The 17,420-nt window shown below is 63.5% G+C and overlaps 1 protein-coding gene across 7 annotated transcripts in view; it reads left to right on the top strand.

Annotated features, from left to right (window-relative positions):
• The window catches only part of Myt1l (myelin transcription factor 1 like), a 136,616-nt gene that overhangs the window by 99,575 nt on the left and 19,621 nt on the right, over nt 1-17,420 (top strand). For all 7 annotated transcript variants that reach the window (XM_077791849.1, XM_077791848.1, XM_077791847.1 and 4 more), the window contains one exon: nt 139-360. In XM_077791849.1, coding sequence (XP_077647975.1) covers nt 139-360 — 222 coding nt within the window. The remainder of the gene's footprint in view (nt 1-138; nt 361-17,420) is intronic.

Here is a 17,420-nt window from a genome sequence, read left to right as displayed (position 1 = left end):
GGTGGCGCCCTTGGCCCACGTTTGGTCTCCACCAGCTCCAGGCCCTGCCCGGCCGGCTGACTGCACCAGCTCCCTTTCCTTTTCCTGTAGGTCCTCGAGCAATGACAGTGAAATTTGTCCCCTCTGTCTGCTGTCCAGGTGTCCTGTCCCAGGCTGTGACGGTCAGGGCCACATCACTGGGAAGTATGCGTCCCACCGCAGCGCCTCGGGGTGCCCCTTGGCGGCCAAGAGGCAGAAAGATGGGTACCTCAATGGCTCCCAGTTCTCCTGGAAGTCGGTCAAGACGGAAGGAATGTCCTGCCCCACGCCGGGGTGTGACGGATCAGGGCATGTCAGCGGCAGCTTCCTCACACACCGCAGGTGAGTGCCTGGCTGGCCGCGGTGGGTCACCCCGCTGCAGCTGCCCAGCTGCCCACAGGCTTTGTCACCACTGAGAAAGAAAAGGGATGACCCTCAGGCCAACTAGGGGAACCTGGAGGTTGGGGGCAATGAACGGGACTTTAAATCTGCTTGGGAAGCACAACTGTGTGGTCACATCTGTTCCTGGGGACAGGGAGTTCCAAAGCTGCTCACCAGGACCCACGGTAGAGGTGGCTCTAACTGCACACACTGTCTGTAGGCCACCTCCTTGATCTCTGCTGGAACTCGCAGGAGGCCCTGCTGGAAAAGAGACCCACTGTCCTAGCAGGTTTATGTCAAAACACACTGAAAAATCGCCCAGGACCCAATAGCCCGCCTTAATTTTTCTTTGCTTAATTTAAAAAGAAATACATGAAATTAGACTGTCTTAGAAGAGCTCTGTTTTGAGGCATGCAGCTTGTCGGGCTCCTAGGGGAGGTGACAGGCCTGAGCAGAGACAGACTTCAAAGGCCAGCAGGACGCGTTCCACTCTGTCTGAGGAGCTGGGAGCCCAGGCCCCTCTGTGCAACACAAACAGTTACCCTAGAGAGACTCTTGAGGTCTCCTTGCTGCTGCTCCTCACGTATTCCCCACAGAGACCAGTCCTGTGCACCCTGCACCCCTCTGTAAAACCACCTAGAATACAAGATGAACAGCAGAGACCCAGAACAGGGAGAGTTCAGGACTGACACCAAGCCTCCCAACACTTAAGGAGGATGTTCCTAAGTATTAATGAAGTCTCTGCTTAGGTGGAAACTGCAGATGCTATACATACACTCAGAAAGAAAGACTGAATGCCATTCTTGTCCCCTCCCCATGGCAGGTGGACCCTTGAAAGAAGAGCTCACACACAGGACACACTGGCCCCTGAGCCATTTGCCCCCTTTCACACCAACAGGTCACTTTGTCCCTTAGATCTGTGCACAAGGTCAGGGGCTTCTGTCCACAGTACAGCAAGGCCAGCAGGATGACCCTTCCTGGTTTCTTCCTGTCTGACCCCACCAGTGTCTCCAAAGAGCCAGGGTGCAGGTTCCTCTGCGTACGCGGGCAGCCAGCTCTGCAGGACACACCCCACACAGTGCACAGGAGCTATTCCAGGCTCTCCAAGACTGGGCCACGCCTCTGAGCAAGGCTGAGGCTCGCCAGGGTCACTCCAGGGAAAGTGCTCCTCTTGCTGAGGTGCTGGAGGAGTGGTGCCCACTCCTGTCTCCAAACTTTCCATGGACAGGATGATAGCCCAGAGTGGGGAGGGCAGAGAGGGCACCTCTGCCCATGGAGGTCAGGGGCTAGGGAGGGGCCACCCCCTGCCCCAGCTTCCCCAGATGCCAGCCGCTCTGCTCTGGGCTCTCACCCACCACTGGCTCACCCACAGCCTCCTTCCCCAAGGGCCATTCCAACAGGGACTCAGAGTGGAGGGTGCCTGGCAGCCTGCCCACTACAGATGGGATCTCGGGGTGAGGTACACCTCACGAGGAAATACCTCCAGTGGGCACCCCCGCCCCCACCCCAGGGCTCGGCAGGCACTACCCTCGGCGTCCCCAATCCCGGGAGGCCCCAGAGGCCCAGGGCAGGAGTGAGAGGGCCCCACCCAGGGCCAGCCACTGCCAGGCCTGGGGCCACAGCAGGTGTGGGGCCAGGCTGATGGGAACACATGTCAGTCGTCTCAGGGGGGCTTCGGTGGGGGCTCATGTGGAGAGCTGAGGCTTGACCAGGGCTGGACGGTGTCCTGCACTTCCCTGCAGGGGATGGAAACTGGCACCCTGCAGAGGCTGGCCTACCGTCCTCCAGGTGCGTCTGGACATGGTAGAGCAGGGCCTTCATGGGGCACGGGAAGATGGGCATGAGGGTGGACAGGAGGCCCACGGTGCAGCCAGAGCAGGACAGAGCCACCTTTGGTTTGGCTTTGGTGTTAAATGGTGGTGACCCCCACGTAGCACACCGTCTTAGCTGAGTTTGGACGATGGCTAGATGGTGTCGCGGATGTCCACCTGGCTGCCAAACATCTCCAGGACTGCTTCAGACCCCAAGCAGAAGCAAGTGCCCTCTAGCAACAGCTACCCATCCTCGCCCCCCACCCCATGTCACCTCCATGTCTCTAGTAGGATGGTGCTAGGGACCTCATGTGAGTGGGCTCTGCTGCATTTGTCCCTCTGTGACTGGCTTATTCCCCTCAGTAGAATGTCCTAATGTCCATCCACACTGTAGCCCGTGTTGGTATTCCTGTCCTTTTGTAGGCTGGATAATGAATGCTCAGGGTGTATGGACCAGTGTTTTTATCTGTTGAACATTTGTTTTATTAGGTAGGCTTGGTATCATTTTCTGAAAATACAGTAAGATTAATATTGGCTATGAGCACAGCTAAACATGGACAACTAGACTTACTGGAGAGTTGGTCCATGCGGCCTCCGAGGTCCCTGGGCCATGGCCTTCTCCAGGCTTCCCGGGCTGCCTGGAAGCTTTCCCAAGCCTGCATACCTGGGCCATGGCCATGTCCCTCTGGTGCCTGGAGACGTGTGGACACTTACCTCTGCCATGACCACAAACTGCCTGGGCCTCAGCAGCTAGCACAGGTTGAAACAGAAGGTACAGGCCTTACTTCTCCTGTCCCCCATCACGACAATCTGTCTAAGGGATGAAGAATTACTCATCAGCAGAGGCCAAAGTTAAAGAGTAGATGAAGCAGGGACAAAGGTCATGGCTCTGGGCCCTGATGCTCAATAAATCAGGTACCCTGGAAGCCATGCCCAGGGCCAGCTGTGAGCTATGCAGTGTGGCCTCACCTCTTGGCTCCTCCTGCAGGGATCTCACTCTTTGCAACCTGGAGACCAGGTGGGAGGTCTTCTCTCCCATCCGTTTGTCCCTAGCAAAGTCTTATCTGAATGAAGACAGAGCTGAGTTAAAGAAAATGGAAACATTTCATCTTTAGGACTGCTGGGTATTTCTAAAAAAGAAGCTCTTGATCGGCAAATCGGCCCTTCCAAATCAGATGCATCTGCAAGTACTCAGACAAATGTGTCTGCTGGCTTGGGAGCCAGGGAGCCAGGGTGGATGCCCTTGCACATGGTGGTTCAGACCCACCAGCTAGCACGGCCCTAACAAGGCCCACTGGCCAGGTGGCAGCACGTGAACTTCAGGGGACACAAGCATTCAGACCATCGCAGAGGAAAGGAATGATGGTGTCATTTTAAATATGTCCATTTGAGATTTTGTGGCACTTTGAAGTAGAAATATGTCCATCTGACAGCTGGGCAGGGGTGGCCCAGAAAGAGAGAGACCTAGTCACTCCTGACCCCAGGGCCACAGGAACCAGGAACAGGAGGGGACCAGTCACGGCCAAGCCAGCTCTGGGGGTCACTGGCGCCTGCTGGCAGGTAGACAACGGTGGAGATGCTGTGGGCAGGAGACCAGGCGCAGCAACGTGGCAGGGCCACCAAGAGGAGGCTGTCCACCTGCAAGGGTCACGTAGCAGAGGGCCAGCCAGGTGAGGCATCAAAACAACTGTTTACCTCCAAAATGGGGACCATGTTGGCCCGGGCACTCGACGGGGTCATGCTTAAGAAAGGGGTCTGAGGTGGCTCAAGGCCACACCACGGACGTGATGGGCAGCTCAAGAGGTCTGTGGGCGAGGAAGCGAGGAGGTGAGACCGGATCCTGCTGTCTGAGGAGAAGAAACCAGGAGAAGGAACAAACTCAGACACGGGAACGGCCGGGGACCAACGGAGCCACTCAGCACACCAAGGAAGACCGGTGCGGCTGCACACGCCTAGGCAGGAGGCCAGTGAGGAGGCTGCCCTGGAGGACCTCCAGTAGCCAGTGGCAGTGGCGCAGGGTCAGGTGGGGACTGTGCTTCCTGTGACCATCTGTCCCTAGGAACCTGCAAGACAGAGGCTTCAAAGTGAGTGGGGCTGGCGGCTGAGGACACAAGTGCCAAGGCGGGTGGGGATGTCCCTGCCAGACAGAGGTGGTGTGCCAGGTGGCCCCGGCAGGGAGGACCGAGCTGCAGAGGCAGACCCCTGGGGAGGCCTCCCTGTGTACCCAGAGACCCTCGACACAGTGCTGCTGTCCCAGACACCTGCCCTCAGCACACCAGCAGCACCTGACGCCACGGGCCTTTCATCTTCCCTCAGCCTCGTCAGGGCTCCCCGCCCTTCCAACAATGGCAGTGATGCCGTGGGGCTGCCCTCAGGCCAAGGAGGGTGTCCAGCCCCTTCTTCTTCCGAGCGTCCAAGGAATGAGACCTACATTTAACCAGCTAAGGAGTAGGTGGGTCGCCGAGGCGGGTTCCAGCCGAGGTCTGGCCAGCCACCTTCTCCCTGCAGGCAGAGCCTGCTCCTCTGTGTTCCCGGGTCTTCCTGACTCTGATCGCTGATCCACCTGGTGAGACCCAGGGCTCCTGCCTCCTGTCTCCACCTGACCCAACCACCACAGCTGCTGTCGGGCTCCTCTGGCGCTCTGTGCATGCCCGGGGCAGCTGCCATCTCCGGAACTGCACACTCCTCTCTCAGTGTGGCAGGCACGGTCCCACTCACCGAGGACTTTGTGCATCTATAGGAAGGGGTTCGAGTGTGTCTGAGACAGGAAGCAGCTGTGAGTTCCTGGGGTGCAGATGAGAGGTCCTGGGGTCTAACAGCAGTCAGAGGCACATCATCAGGTGTGTGCAGAAGTTAGGAGGGAGAAGCAGAAGTGGGAAGGCCCCATCACTGGTACCTGGGCTGCACACCCACCTTCGTGGGAAGAGCCTCACCAGACCTGGGCAGAGCCTGGGGTGAGCCAGAAGGTATGCCCTGGTGACCATGAAGGCAGGAGAGAGACGCGGGCTACAGGGGAGGGGACTTCCTTAACACAGAGCTTACTCTCGGGCAGGTGAGCAGAGCTGGCCTCTCAGGTTCTCCACCGAGGATTCCACCCAGGGTAGCAGGAAAATATTCAAAGAAAACCTTGTACCCAAACTGAACCTTCGTACCCTTTTCTTGTCATTGTCCCCAAACCATACAGCGTAACAGCTGTTCACACAATAGCTGCATGGTGTTGGGTGTCGCAGAGAGTCTGGGCATGGTCTCAAGTGCGTGGCAGATGTGGGAAGGCCACCTGCACACACTGTGGCATTTTCTCTGAAAGCCGTGAGCTGTGCGAGTGTCTGCGCAGGCCTCAGATCCAGCCACAGACACCAGGGCACGGCTGCGTGTCACCCTCCCCTCAGTTCTTGTTCCTCCCAAGTGCACTTGGAAAGTTTCTCCCAACTTGAATTCATGGCTTCTGATTCTAAACCCCAAATGCTTGGGGAAGTAGGCCATGCCTTTCAGAGGCCCTGGCCAGCACACGTGTCCTCTTCAGCCACTCTGAGACCCTCTCGGGGCTTTTGCCCAGACCATGCGAGTGAATCTGTTCATTCCTTCAGAGCTCATCACAAAGGCAGATAGACTCTTCTAGAAGCTTGTTTTGCTTGACAGTTCCCAGGAGAACTGTGAACTGTCACCACACTGAGCACTTTCTTTCTGAGTCGCTGTCATCACCTGCTTTGCCTGAGATCAGTCAGGAAAGGCTGGCCCAGCAGGACAGGTCCTCACCCACGTGTCAGAGGGACAGGCACGGGGGAAGGCCTCTGGCACACAGCTTCCCAGGGCAACAGAGAGAGGGTGCTTAGGACAGGATCAGGGTCCCTCTGGAGGCAGCACATGGCACCGTGGGACACGTTCCTTCAGCCCAGGTGTAGCCCGGGCAAGGACTCGGTTGCAGGGCACGGAGAGCCCAGGAGAGGGAGCCTTGCGACGCTGAGCACCACAGAGCTGACCCTGAGGCCCTGGTGAGGAGACTGCTTTGGGTCCAGTCCCTTCCCATGAGTGCGCAGTTCACGTGCGGTGAGGACAGAAGCCAGGACAAAAGCCAGGACTCGCACGGGCAGCGGTGCAGGACCCCACAGCACAGGCACTGGAGAAAGCACCACCCAAGAGCGAGCCTGCCTGCCGGGCCCTGCTTTCAGCCTTAGGAGGCAGACCACCGGCTGGCCTCTGGAGAAGAGAGAGGCCCGCCTCCCGAGCTCTCCTGTGAACGGCACAGGCGGGTCTTTCTTCTCTCTGCCACGTAAAGGATGCAGCCCCCGTCTGGACCACAGGTGCAGACAGAGGAGACTCCTCCTGTCCTGTACTCAAGACCCCTGACAACCAATCCAACTCCACCGGACAGGGCTGAAATTCGCATGACTGGCCACTCTGATCCCTGCTGCCCACAAACCCCTGGGGCCTGCCACCTCAGAAGGCCCTCGTGGGCTTCCTGTGCACCCACGCTGCTCCTCCCTAGGGAAGGACCCTGCTCCCACTCTGGAGAGGAAAGAGGAGGGATCACCCACCGTGGCCTTGGTGCCACCTGAGCCTGCCTCACAGGTCTCCCGCGCTCTGCCCTTCTCTGGCCTGCAGGAGTCCGGGGAGGAGGGAGGAGGACCAGGAAGACGGGGCCTCTCCAGGAGCCCGGTGCCGCGAGGCAGAGGAGAACATTTCCATCCAGCCAAACCCTCTGAAGCCTCAGGGTCTTGCTGGGGTCCTGCTCTGGGGAGACTGCCTGGCCACGCCGCAGGCCCCAGGCATTCTGCCACGTCGGGGGCAGAGGCAGAAACCACTGCGGTGCTAGGTCCAAGCCCTCGAATCTGGTTCCACGTCTGTCTGACTGCTCAGGGGGGCTGGGTAGGCAGTGTCCACTACCTGCACCCAGGCTGAAATGCCCCGGGGGCGGGGCCTCGTCAGGGCGGACTGAGGCCCAGCCGGTCCACTGAGTGGCGAACACTGAGAAGCAAGTTCTCTCCAGCCCCCTCCCTTTGCCCTCAGGACTGGTGCCTGTGTGGAAATCGTCTGTGGGTCTGTCCTGGGGAGGAAGCCTGCCAGCTCTGCTCACTGCCCTCTGGAGCAGGCCCCTGCTCGAGCCTGAGCCAAGCCAGAGATGTGAGGCTCCCTGGGCACTACCTCGGAGAGCACCCCAGCTGCTGACCTCCGTATGTTAGCTCTGGGAGGGAAGAGCTCAGATTGGGCATCTGTCCTCTGCAGTGTGCCCAGCAGGCCCATGGGAGTTGACACCTGCAGGTCACCTCTGCCAGGCCTCCTCAGCCAGGCCACCCTGCCAGGCCACCCCTGCTAGGCCTCCTCCACCTGGACGGCGTGTCTGGCACAGGGTCCTCCGCGGGCAGAGCCCAGCCCACTTTGCTTTTGCAGGAGTGTTTCCTCCTGAGGTGCTTTCCCGTCTGCTACCCACCATCCTGACACCCCAGGGCCTAGTGAGCATACCACAGACGCCAAGTGACCACAGGCTTGCTGCAGCAGAACTTCCAGCTCCGCCTCAGAGGGAACCAGACGCCCTCAGGGCACAAGCATTTGAGGTTTTTGGTTGGTTTTCTGATGAGTGCTCTGAGGGCCACAAACGTAGCAGCCTACCCCCAGCTCCACGTCTGCAGCTAGAAGTCCAGCCTGGCCTGGTACGGCCGCGCCAGGCTGCAGGCCAGGTGCCTTCAGGAATGGCCTCACGATTCTCTAATTTTCACCTCTAACTCTCCTTGAGGCAACAGTCCATTTCAGTGTCCAGTCCTCAGCAGTACCTCTGGGCATCCTGTCCTCCCAGGAGGCCTCACCAGGTCCGTGCCCTTCTCACCCCTGATCACCTCCAGCCAACAGGCCCCGGGTGCCCAGGCAGGCACACTGGAAAAACCATCCCCAACGCCCGAGACTTCTGAGTGCTTCAGTTTGGCCTGAGGGACAGAGGGGTGGACTTTCTGAGGTGGCTCAATTTCAGATGACAGATTTAAATGTGAACGACCACCTGAGGCCAGGCTACCATGGATCAGGTCTGCCAGGCATGCCAGGCACAACGCCCGTCCTTCTCCAGCTGAGATCCCCTTCCCAGCTGCCCCAGAAGACCAGAGGAGATGTTCCAAGTGCAGAGCCCCAGCTCCCCTCCCAGTGGTCCCTCTCTGTGCCCAGTGGAACCCCTGGTCCCTCCTGCAGCACTTAGAGCCAAAGGCCCGAGAGGCACAGTGTGCAGTGGCCAAGCTCCCATCCGCTGGCCCCCACACCTTGTCTGGGGACACCTTGGCCTGGGTGCCCATTGCACAAGTGTCTCTCCTTTACAGCTGACTCTTCCCACATTGGGGCCATTTGAGCCAACTCTGAGTCTGAACTCAGGTGTCTGCACCTCCCACCCCCGGCAGCAGGACTGCCCTCTTACTGTCCTGGTGGCGCATGGCAGACACACAGCACCCAGTCCCTGCCTGCCTCCACCCCACTTGCCCATCTTCCCCAAGTCTGCGTCCAAGTCTCCCTCCTCCTATGAAGACAATGGTCACATTGAATTAGGAATCTAGATTTGACCACATCCTAAGACCTAAATAGGTTTCCAAATAAGGCCATGCTCACAGGTACAGGCATGAGGACCCCTGTCCCTTAGGAGACAGCTAAGGAGAAACGAGAAAAACACTCTTCTTACTGCCCCTCAGGGTTAGTTCAGCTGTCAGCCACACAACTCTAATGGCACAGCAGGTGACGGAGAGGGTCCTCCCTGGTCCTGTGCCACTGGGTTGGGAAGGAGGAGGGTGCAGGTGTGCAGGGCAGAGCCCCCAGGCCCCACCTGAGTGTGGGGGACAGGAAGGAGGAGGGTGTAGGTGTGCAGGGCAGAGCCCCCAGGCCCCACCTGAGTGTGGGGAACAGGAAGGAGAGGGTGCAGGTGTGCAGAGCAGAGCCCCCAGGCCCCACCTGAGTGTGGGGGACAGGAAGGAGAGGGTGCAGGTGTGCAGGGCAGAGCCCCCAGGCCCCACCTGAGTGTGGGGGACAGGAAGGAGGAGGGTGCAGGTGTGCAGGGCAGAGCCCCCAGGCCAGACCTGAGTGTGGGGGACAGGAAGAAAGAGGGTGCAGGTGTGCAGGGCAGAGCCCCCAGGCCCCACCTGAGTGTGGGGGACAGGAAGGAGAGGGTGCAGGTGTGCAGGGCAGAGCCCCCAGGCCCCACCTGAGTGTGGGGGACAGGAAGGAGGAGGGGGAAGGTGTGCAGGGCAGAGCTCCCAGGTCCCACCTGAGTGTGGGGGACAGGAAGGAGAGGGTGCAGGTGTGCAGGGCAGAGCCCCCAGGCCCCACCTGAGTGTGGGGGACAGGAAGGAGGAGGGTGCAGGTGTGCAGGGCAGATCCCCCAGGCCCTACCTGAGTGTGGGGGACAGGAAGGAGAGGGTGCCGGTGTGCAGGGCAGATCCCCCAGGCCACACCTGAGTGTGGGGGACAGGAAGGAGGAGGGTGCAGGTGTGCAGGGCAGAGCCCCCAGGCCACACCTGAGTGTGGGGGACAGGAAGGAGGAGGGTGCAGGTGTGCAGGGCAGAGCCCCCAGGCCACACCTGAGTGTGGGGGACAGGAAGGAGAGGGTGCAGGTGTGCAGGGCAGAGCCCCCAGGCCCCACCTGAGTGTGGGGGACAGGAAGGAGAGGGTGCAGGTGTGCAGGGCAGATCCCCCAGGCCCCACCTGAGTGTGGGGGACAGGAAGGAAGAGGGTGCAGGTGTGCAGGGCAGATCCCCCAGGCCCTACCTGAGTGTGGGGGACAGGAAGGAGAGGGTGCAGGTGTGCAGGGCAGAGCCCCCAGGCCCCACCTGAGTGTGGGGAACAGGAAGGAGGAGGGGGCAGGTGTGCAGGGCAGAGCCCCCAGGCCCCACCTGAGTGTGGGGGACAGGAGGAGGAGGGGGCAGGTGTGCAGAGCAGAGCCCCCAGGCCCCACCTGAGTGTGGGGGACAGGAAGGAGGAGGGTGCAGGTGTGCAGGGCAGATCCCCCAGGCCCCACCTGAGTGTGGGGGACAGGAAGGAGGAGGGGGCAGGTGTGCAGGGCAGAGCCCCCAGGCCCCACCTGAGTGTGGGGGACAGGAAGGAGGGTGCAGGTGTGCAGGGCAGAGCCCCCAGGCCCCACCTGAGTGTGGGGGACAGGAAGGAGAGGGTGCAGGTGTGCAGAGCAGAGCCCCCAGGACCCACCTGAGTGTGGGGGACAGGAAGGAGGGTGCAGGTGTGCAGGGCAGAGCCCCCAGGCCCCATCTGAGTGTGGGGGACAGGAAGGAGGAGGGTGCAGGTGTGCAGGGCAGAGCCCCCAAGCCCCACCTGAGTGTGGGGGACAGGAAGGAGGAGGGTGCAGGTGTGCAGGGCAGATCACCCAGGCCCAACCTGAGTGTGGGGACAGGAAGGAGGAGGGGGCAGGTGTGCAGGGCAGAGCCCCCAGGCCACACCTGAGTGTGGGGGACAGGAAGGAGGAGGGGGCAGGTGTGCAGGGCAGATCACCCAGGCCCCACCTGAGTGTGGGGGACAGGAAGGAGGAGGGGGCAGGTGTGCAGGGCAGATCCCCCAGGCCCCACCTGAGTGTGGGGGACAGGAAGGAGGAGGGGGCAGGTGTGCAGGGCAGAGCCCCCAGGCCCCACCTGAGTGTGGGGGACAGGAAGGAGGAGGGTGCAGGTGTGCAGGGCAGATCCCCCAGGCCCTACCTGAGTGTGGGGGACAGGAAGGAGAGGGTGCCGGTGTGCAGGGCAGAGCCCCCAGGCCCCACCTGAGTGTGGGGGACAGGAAGGAGGAGGGTGTAGGTGTGCAGGGCAGAGCCCCCAGGCCCCACCTGAGTGTGGGGGACAGGAAGGAGAGGGTGCAGGTGTGCAGAGCAGAGCCCCCAGGCCCCACCTGAGTGTGGGGGACAGGAAGGAGAGGGTGCAGGTGTGCAGGGCAGAGCCCCCAGGCCCCACCTGAGTGTGGGGGACAGGAAGGAGGAGGGTGCAGGTGTGCAGAGCAGATCCCCCAGGCCCTACCTGAGTGTGGGGGACATGAAGGAGAGGGTGCAGGTGTGCAGGGCAGAGCCCCCAGGCCCTACCTGAGTGTGGGGGACAGGAAGGAGCGGGTGCAGGTGTGCAGGGCAGAGCCCCCAGGCCCCACCTGAGTGTGGGGGACAGGAAGGAGGGGGCAGGTGTGCAGGGCAGAGCCCCCAGGCCCTACCTGAGTGTGGGGGACAGGAAGGAGCGGGTGCAGGTGTGCAGGGCAGAGCCCCCAGGCCCCACCTGAGTGTGGGGGACAGGAAGGAGGAGGGGTAAGGTGTGCAGGGCAGAGCCCCCAGGCCCCACCTGAGTGTGGGGGACAGGAGGAGGAGGGGGCAGGTGTGCAGAGCAGAGCCCCCAGGCCCTACCTGAGTGTGGGGGACAGGAAGGAGAGGGTGCAGGTGTGCAGGGCAGAGCCCCCAGGCCCCACCTGAGTGTGGGGGACAGGAAGGACGAGGGGGCAGGTGTGCAGGGCAGAGCCCCCAGGCCCCACCTGAGTGTGGGGGACAGGAAGGAGGAGGGTGCAGGTGTGCAGGGCAGATCACCCAGGCCCCTCCTGAGTGTGGGGGACAGGAAGGAGGAGGGGGCAGGTGTGCAGGGCAGATCCCCCAGGCCCCACCTGAGTGTGGGGGACAAAAAGGAGGAGGGTGCAGGTGTGCAGGGCAGAGCCCCCAGGCCCCACCTGAGTGTGGGGGACAGGAAGGAGGAGGGTGCAGGTGTGCAGGGCAGATCCCCCAGGCCCCACCTGAGTGTGGGGGACAGGAAGGAGAGGGTGCAGGTGTGCAGGGCAGAGCCCCAGGCCCCACCTGAGTGTGGGGGACAGGAGGAGGAGGGGGCAGGTGTGCAGGGCAGAGCCCCCAGGCCCCACCTGAGTGTGGGGGACAGGAAGGAGGAGGGTGCAGGTGTGCAGGGCAGAGCCCCCAGGCCCCACCTGAGTGTGGGGGACAGGAGGAGGAGGGTGCAGGTGTGCAGGGCAGAGCCCCAGGCCCCACCTGAGTGTGGGGGACAGGAGGAGGAGGGTGCAGGTGTGCAGGGCAGATCCCCCAGGCCCTACCTGAGTGTGGGGGACAGGAAGGAGAGGGTGCCGGTGTGCAGGGCAGAGCCCCCAGGCCCCACCTGAGTGTGGGGGACAGGAAGGAGGAGGGTGTAGGTGTGCAGGGCAGAGCCCCCAGGCCCCACCTGAGTGTGGGGGACAGGAGGAGGAGGGGGCAGGTGTGCAGGGCAGAGCCACCAGGCCCCACCTGAGTGTGGGGGACAGGAAGGAGGAGGGTGCAGGTGTGCAGGGCAGATCCCCCAGGCCCTACCTGAGTGTGGGGGACAGGAAGGAGAGGGTGCAGGTGTGCAGGCAGAGCCCCAGGCCCCACCTGAGTGTGGGGGACAGGAAGGAGGAGGGTGTAGGTGTGCAGGGCAGAGCCCCCAGGCCCCACCTGAGTGTGGGGGACAGGAAGGAGGAGGGTGCAGGTGTGCAGGGCAGAGCCCCCAGGCCCCACCTGAGTGTGGGGGACAGGAAGGAGAGGGTGCAGGTGTGCAGAGCAGAGCCCCCAGGCCCCACCTGAGTGTGGGGGACAGGAAGGAGAGGGTGCAGTTGTGCAGGGCAGAGCCCCCAGGCCCCACCTGAGTGTGGGGGACAGGAAGGAGGAGGGTGCAGGTGTGCAGGACAGAGCCCCCAGGCCACACCTGAGTGTGGGGGACAGGAAGGAGCGGGTGCAGGTGTGCAGGGCAGAGCCCCCAGGCCCCACCTGAGTGTGGGGGACAGGAAGGAGAGGGTGCAGGTGTGCAGGGCAGAGCCCCCAGGCCCCACCTGAGTGTGGGGGACAGGAAGGAGGAGGGTGCAGGTGTGCAGAGCAGAGCCCCCAGGCCCCACCTGAGTGTGGGGGACAGGAAGGAGAGGGTGCAGGTGTGCAGGGCAGATCCCCCAGGCCACACCTGAGTGTGGGGGACAGGAAGGAGAGGGTGCAGGTGTGCAGGGCAGAGCCCCCAGGCCACACCTGAGTGTGGGGGACAGGAATGAGGAGGGGGAAGGTGTGCAGGGCAGAGCCCCCAGGCCCCACCTGAGTGTGGGGGACAGGAAGGAGCGGGTGCAGGTGTGCAGGGCAGAGCCCCCAGGCCACACCTGAGTGTGGGGGACAGGAAGGAGGAGGGGGCAGGTGTGCAGGGCAGATCCCCCAGGCCCCACCTGAGTGTGGGGGACAGGAAGGAGAGGGTGCAGGTGTGCAGGGCAGATCCCCCAGGCCCACACCTGAGTGTGGGGGACAGGAAGGAGAGGGTGCAGGTGTGCAGGGCAGAGCCCCCAGGCCACACCTGAGTGTGGGGGACAGGAATGAGGAGGGGGAAGGTGTGCAGGGCAGAGCCCCCAGGCCCCACCTGAGTGTGGGGGACAGGAAGGAGCGGGTGCAGGTGTGCAGGGCAGAGCCCCCAGGCCACACCTGAGTGTGGGGAACAGGAAGGAGGAGGGGGCAGGTGTGCAGGGCAGATCCCCCAGGCCCCACCTGAGTGTGGGGGACAGGAAGGAGGAGGGGGCAGGTGTGCAGGGCAGATCCCCCAGGCCCCACCTGAGTGTGGGGGACAGGAAGGAGGAGGGGGCAGGTGTGCAGGGCAGAGCCCCCAGGCCCCACCTGAGTGTGGGGGACAGGAAGGAGAGGGTGCAGGTGTGCAGGGCAGAGCCCCAAGACCCCACCTGAGTGTGGGGGACAGGAAGGAGGTGGGGGAAGGTGTGCAGGGCAGAGCCCCCAGGCCCCACCTGAGTGTGGGGGACAGGAGGAGGAGGGGGCAGGTGTGCAGAGCAGAGCCCCCAGGCCACACCTGAGTGTGGGGGACAGGAAGGAGGAGGGTGCAGGTGTGCAGGGCAGAGCCCCCAGGCCCTACCTGAGTGTGGGGGACAGGAAGGAGAGGGTGCAGGTGTGCAGGGCAGAGCCCCCAGGCCCCACCTGAGTGTGGGGGACAGGAAGGAGGAGGGTTCAGGTGTGCAGGGCAGAGCCCCCCAGGCCCCACCTGAGTGTGGGGGACAGGAAGGAGAGGGTGCAGGTGTGCAGGGCAGAGCCCCCAGGCCCCACCTGTGTGTGGGGGACAGGAAGGAGGAGGGTGTAGGTGTGCAGGGCAGAGCCCCCAGGCCCCACCTGAGTGTGGGGGACAGGAAGGAGGAGGGTGCAGGTGTGCAGGGCAGATCCCCCAGGCCCCACCTGAGTGTGGGGGACAGGAAGGAGGAGGGTGCAGGTGTGCAGGGCAGAGCCCCCAGGCCCCACCTGAGTGTGGGGGACAGGAAGGAGAGGGTGCAGGTGTGCAGAGCAGAGCCCCCAGGCCCCACCTGAGTGTGGGGGACAGGAAGGAGAGGGTGCAGGTGTGCAGGGCAGAGCCCCCAGGCCCCACCTGAGTGTGGGGGACAGGAATGAGGAGGGGGAAGGTGTGCAGGGCAGAGCCCCCAGGCCCCACCTGAGTGTGGGGGACAGGAAGGAGCGGATGCAGGTGTGCAGGGCAGAGCCCCCAGGCCCCACCTGAGTGTGGGGGACAGGAAGGAGAGGGTGCAGTTGTGCAGGGCAGAGCCCCCAGGCCCCACCTGAGTGTGGGGGACAGGAATGAGGAGGGGGAAGGTGTGCAGGGCAGAGCCCCCAGGCCCCACCTGAGTGTGGGGGACAGGAAGGAGCGGATGCAGGTGTGCAGGGCAGAGCCCCCAGGCCCCACCTGAGTGTGGGGGACAGGAAGGAGGTGGGGGAAGGTGTGCAGGCCAGAGCCCCCAGGCCCCACCTGAGTGTGGCGGACAGGAGGAGGAGGGGGCAGGTGTGCAGAGCAGAGCCCCCAGGCCCTACCTGAGTGTGGGGGACAGGAAGGAGAGGGTGCAGGTGTGCAGGGCAGAGCCCCCAGGCCCCACCTGAGTGTGGGGGACAGGAAGGAGGAGGGTTCAGGTGTGCAGGGCAGAGCCCCCAGGCCCCACCTGAGTGTGGGGGACAGGAAGGAGAGGGTGCAGGTGTGCAGGGCAGAGCCCCCAGGCCCCACCTGAGTGTGGGGGACAGGAAGGAGAGGGTGCAGGGGTGCAGGGCAGAGCCCCCAGGCCCCACCTGAGTGTGGGGGACAGGAAGGAGGAGGGTGTAGGTGTGCAGGGCAGAGCCCCCAGGCCCCACCTGAGTGTGGGGGACAGGAAGGAGGAGGGTGCAGGTGTGCAGGGCAGAGCCCCCAGGACCCACCTGAGTGTGGGGGACAGGAAGGAGAGGGTGCAGGTGTGCAGGGCAGAGCCCCCAGGCCCCACCTGAGTGTGGGGGACAGGAAGGAGGAGGGGGCAGGTGTGCAGGGCAGAGCCCCCAGGCCCCACCTGAGTGTGGGGGACAGGAAGGAGAGGGTGCAGGTGTGCAGGGCAGATCACCCAGGCCCCACCTGAGTGTGGGGGACAGGAAGGAGGAGGGGGCAGGTGTGCAGGGCAGATCCCCCAGGCCCCACCTGAGTGTGGGGGACAGGAAGGAGGAGGGTGTAGGTGTGCAGGGCAGAGCCCCCAGGCCCCACCTGAGTGTGGGGGACAGGAAGGAGAGGGTGCAGGTGTGCAGAGCAGAGCCCCCAGGCCCCACCTGAGTGTGGGGGACAGGAAGGAGAGGTTGCAGGTGTGCAGGGCAGAGCCCCCAGGCCCCACCTGAGTGTGGGGGACAGGAAGGAGAGGGTGCAGGTGTGCAGGGCAGAGCCCCCAGGCCCCACCTGAGTGTGGGGGACAGGAAGGAGAGGGTGCAGGTGTGCAGGGCAGAGCCCCCAGGCCCCACCTGAGTGTGGGGGACAGGAAGGAGAGGGTGCAGGTGTGCAGGGCAGATCACCCAGGCCCCACCTGAGTGTGGGGGACAGGAAGGAGGAGGGGGCAGGTGTGCAGGGCAGATCCCCCAGGCCCCACCTGAGTGTGGGGGACAGGAAGGAGGAGGGTGTAGGTGTGCAGGGCAGAGCCCCCAGGCCCCACCTGAGTGTGGGGGACAGGAAGGAGAGGGTGCAGGTGTGCAGAGCAGAGCCCCCAGGCCCCACCTGAGTGTGGGGGACAGGAAGGAGAGGGTGCAGGTGTGCAGGGCAGAGCCCCCAGGCCCCACCTGAGTGTGGGGGACAGGAAGGAGCGGGTGCAGGTGTGCAGGGCAGATCACCCAGGCCCCACCTGAGTGTGGGGGACAGGAAGGAGGAGGGGGCAGGTGTGCAGGGCAGATCCCCCAGGCCCTACCTGAGTGTGGGGGACAGGAAGGAGAGGGTGCAGGTGTGCAGGGCAGAGCCCCCAGGCCCCACCTGAGTGTGGGGACAGGAAGGAGAGGGTGCAGGTGTGCAGGGCAGATCCCCCAGGCCCCACCTGAGTGTGGGGGACAGGAAGGAGGAGGGTGTAGGTGTGCAGGGCAGAGCCCCCAGGCCCCACCTGAATGTGGGGGACAGGAAGGAGGAGGGTGTAGGTGTGCAGGGCAGAGCCCCCAGGCCCCACCTGAGTGTGGGGGACAGGAAGGAGAGGGTGCAGGTGTGCAGAGCAGAGCCCCCAGGCCCCACCTGAGTGTGGGGGACAGGAAGGAGAGGGTGCAGGTGTGCAGGGCAGAGCCCCCAGGCCCCACCTGAGTGTGGGGGACAGGAAGGAGGAGGGTGCAGGTGTGCAGAGCAGAGTCCCCAGGCCCCACCTGAGTGTGGGGGACAGGAAGGAGAGGGTGCAGGTGTGCAGGGCAGATCCCCCAGGCCCCACCTGAGTGTGGGAGACAGGAAGGAGAGGGTGCAGGTGTGCAAGGCAGAGCCCCCAGGCCCCACCTGAGTGTGGGGGACAGGAAGGAGAGGGTGCAGGTGTGCAGGGCAGAGCCCCCAGGCCCCACCTGAGTGTGGGGGACAGGAAGGAGGAGGGTGCAAGTGTGCAGGGCAGAGCCCCCAGGCCCCACCTGAGTGTGGGGGACAGGAAGGAGAGGGTGCAGGTGTGCAGGGCAGATCCCCCAGGCCCCACCTGAGTGTGGGGGACAGGAAGGAGGAGGGTGCAGGTGTGCAGAGCAGAGCCCCCAGGCCCCACCTGAGTGTGGGGGACAGGAAGGAGGAGGGTGCAGGTGTGCAGGGCAGAGCCCCCAGGCCCCACCTGAGTGTGGGGGACAGGAAGGAGAGGGTGCAGGTGTGCAGGGCAGAGCCCCCAGGCCCCACCTGAGTGTGGGGGACAGGAAGGAGGAGGGTGCAGGTGTGCAGAGCAGAGCCCCCAGGCCCCACCTGAGTGTGGGAGACAGGAAGGAGGAGGGTGCAGGTGTGCAGAGCAGAGCCCCCA

The sequence above is a fragment of the Urocitellus parryii genome, chromosome 12 (assembly GCF_045843805.1).
Source record: "Urocitellus parryii isolate mUroPar1 chromosome 12, mUroPar1.hap1, whole genome shotgun sequence".
NCBI classification, from domain to species: Eukaryota; Metazoa; Chordata; class Mammalia; order Rodentia; family Sciuridae; genus Urocitellus; species Urocitellus parryii.
The sequence above is the reverse complement of the archived record's forward strand: the minus strand, read 5'-3'. Positions and strand labels throughout refer to the sequence as shown.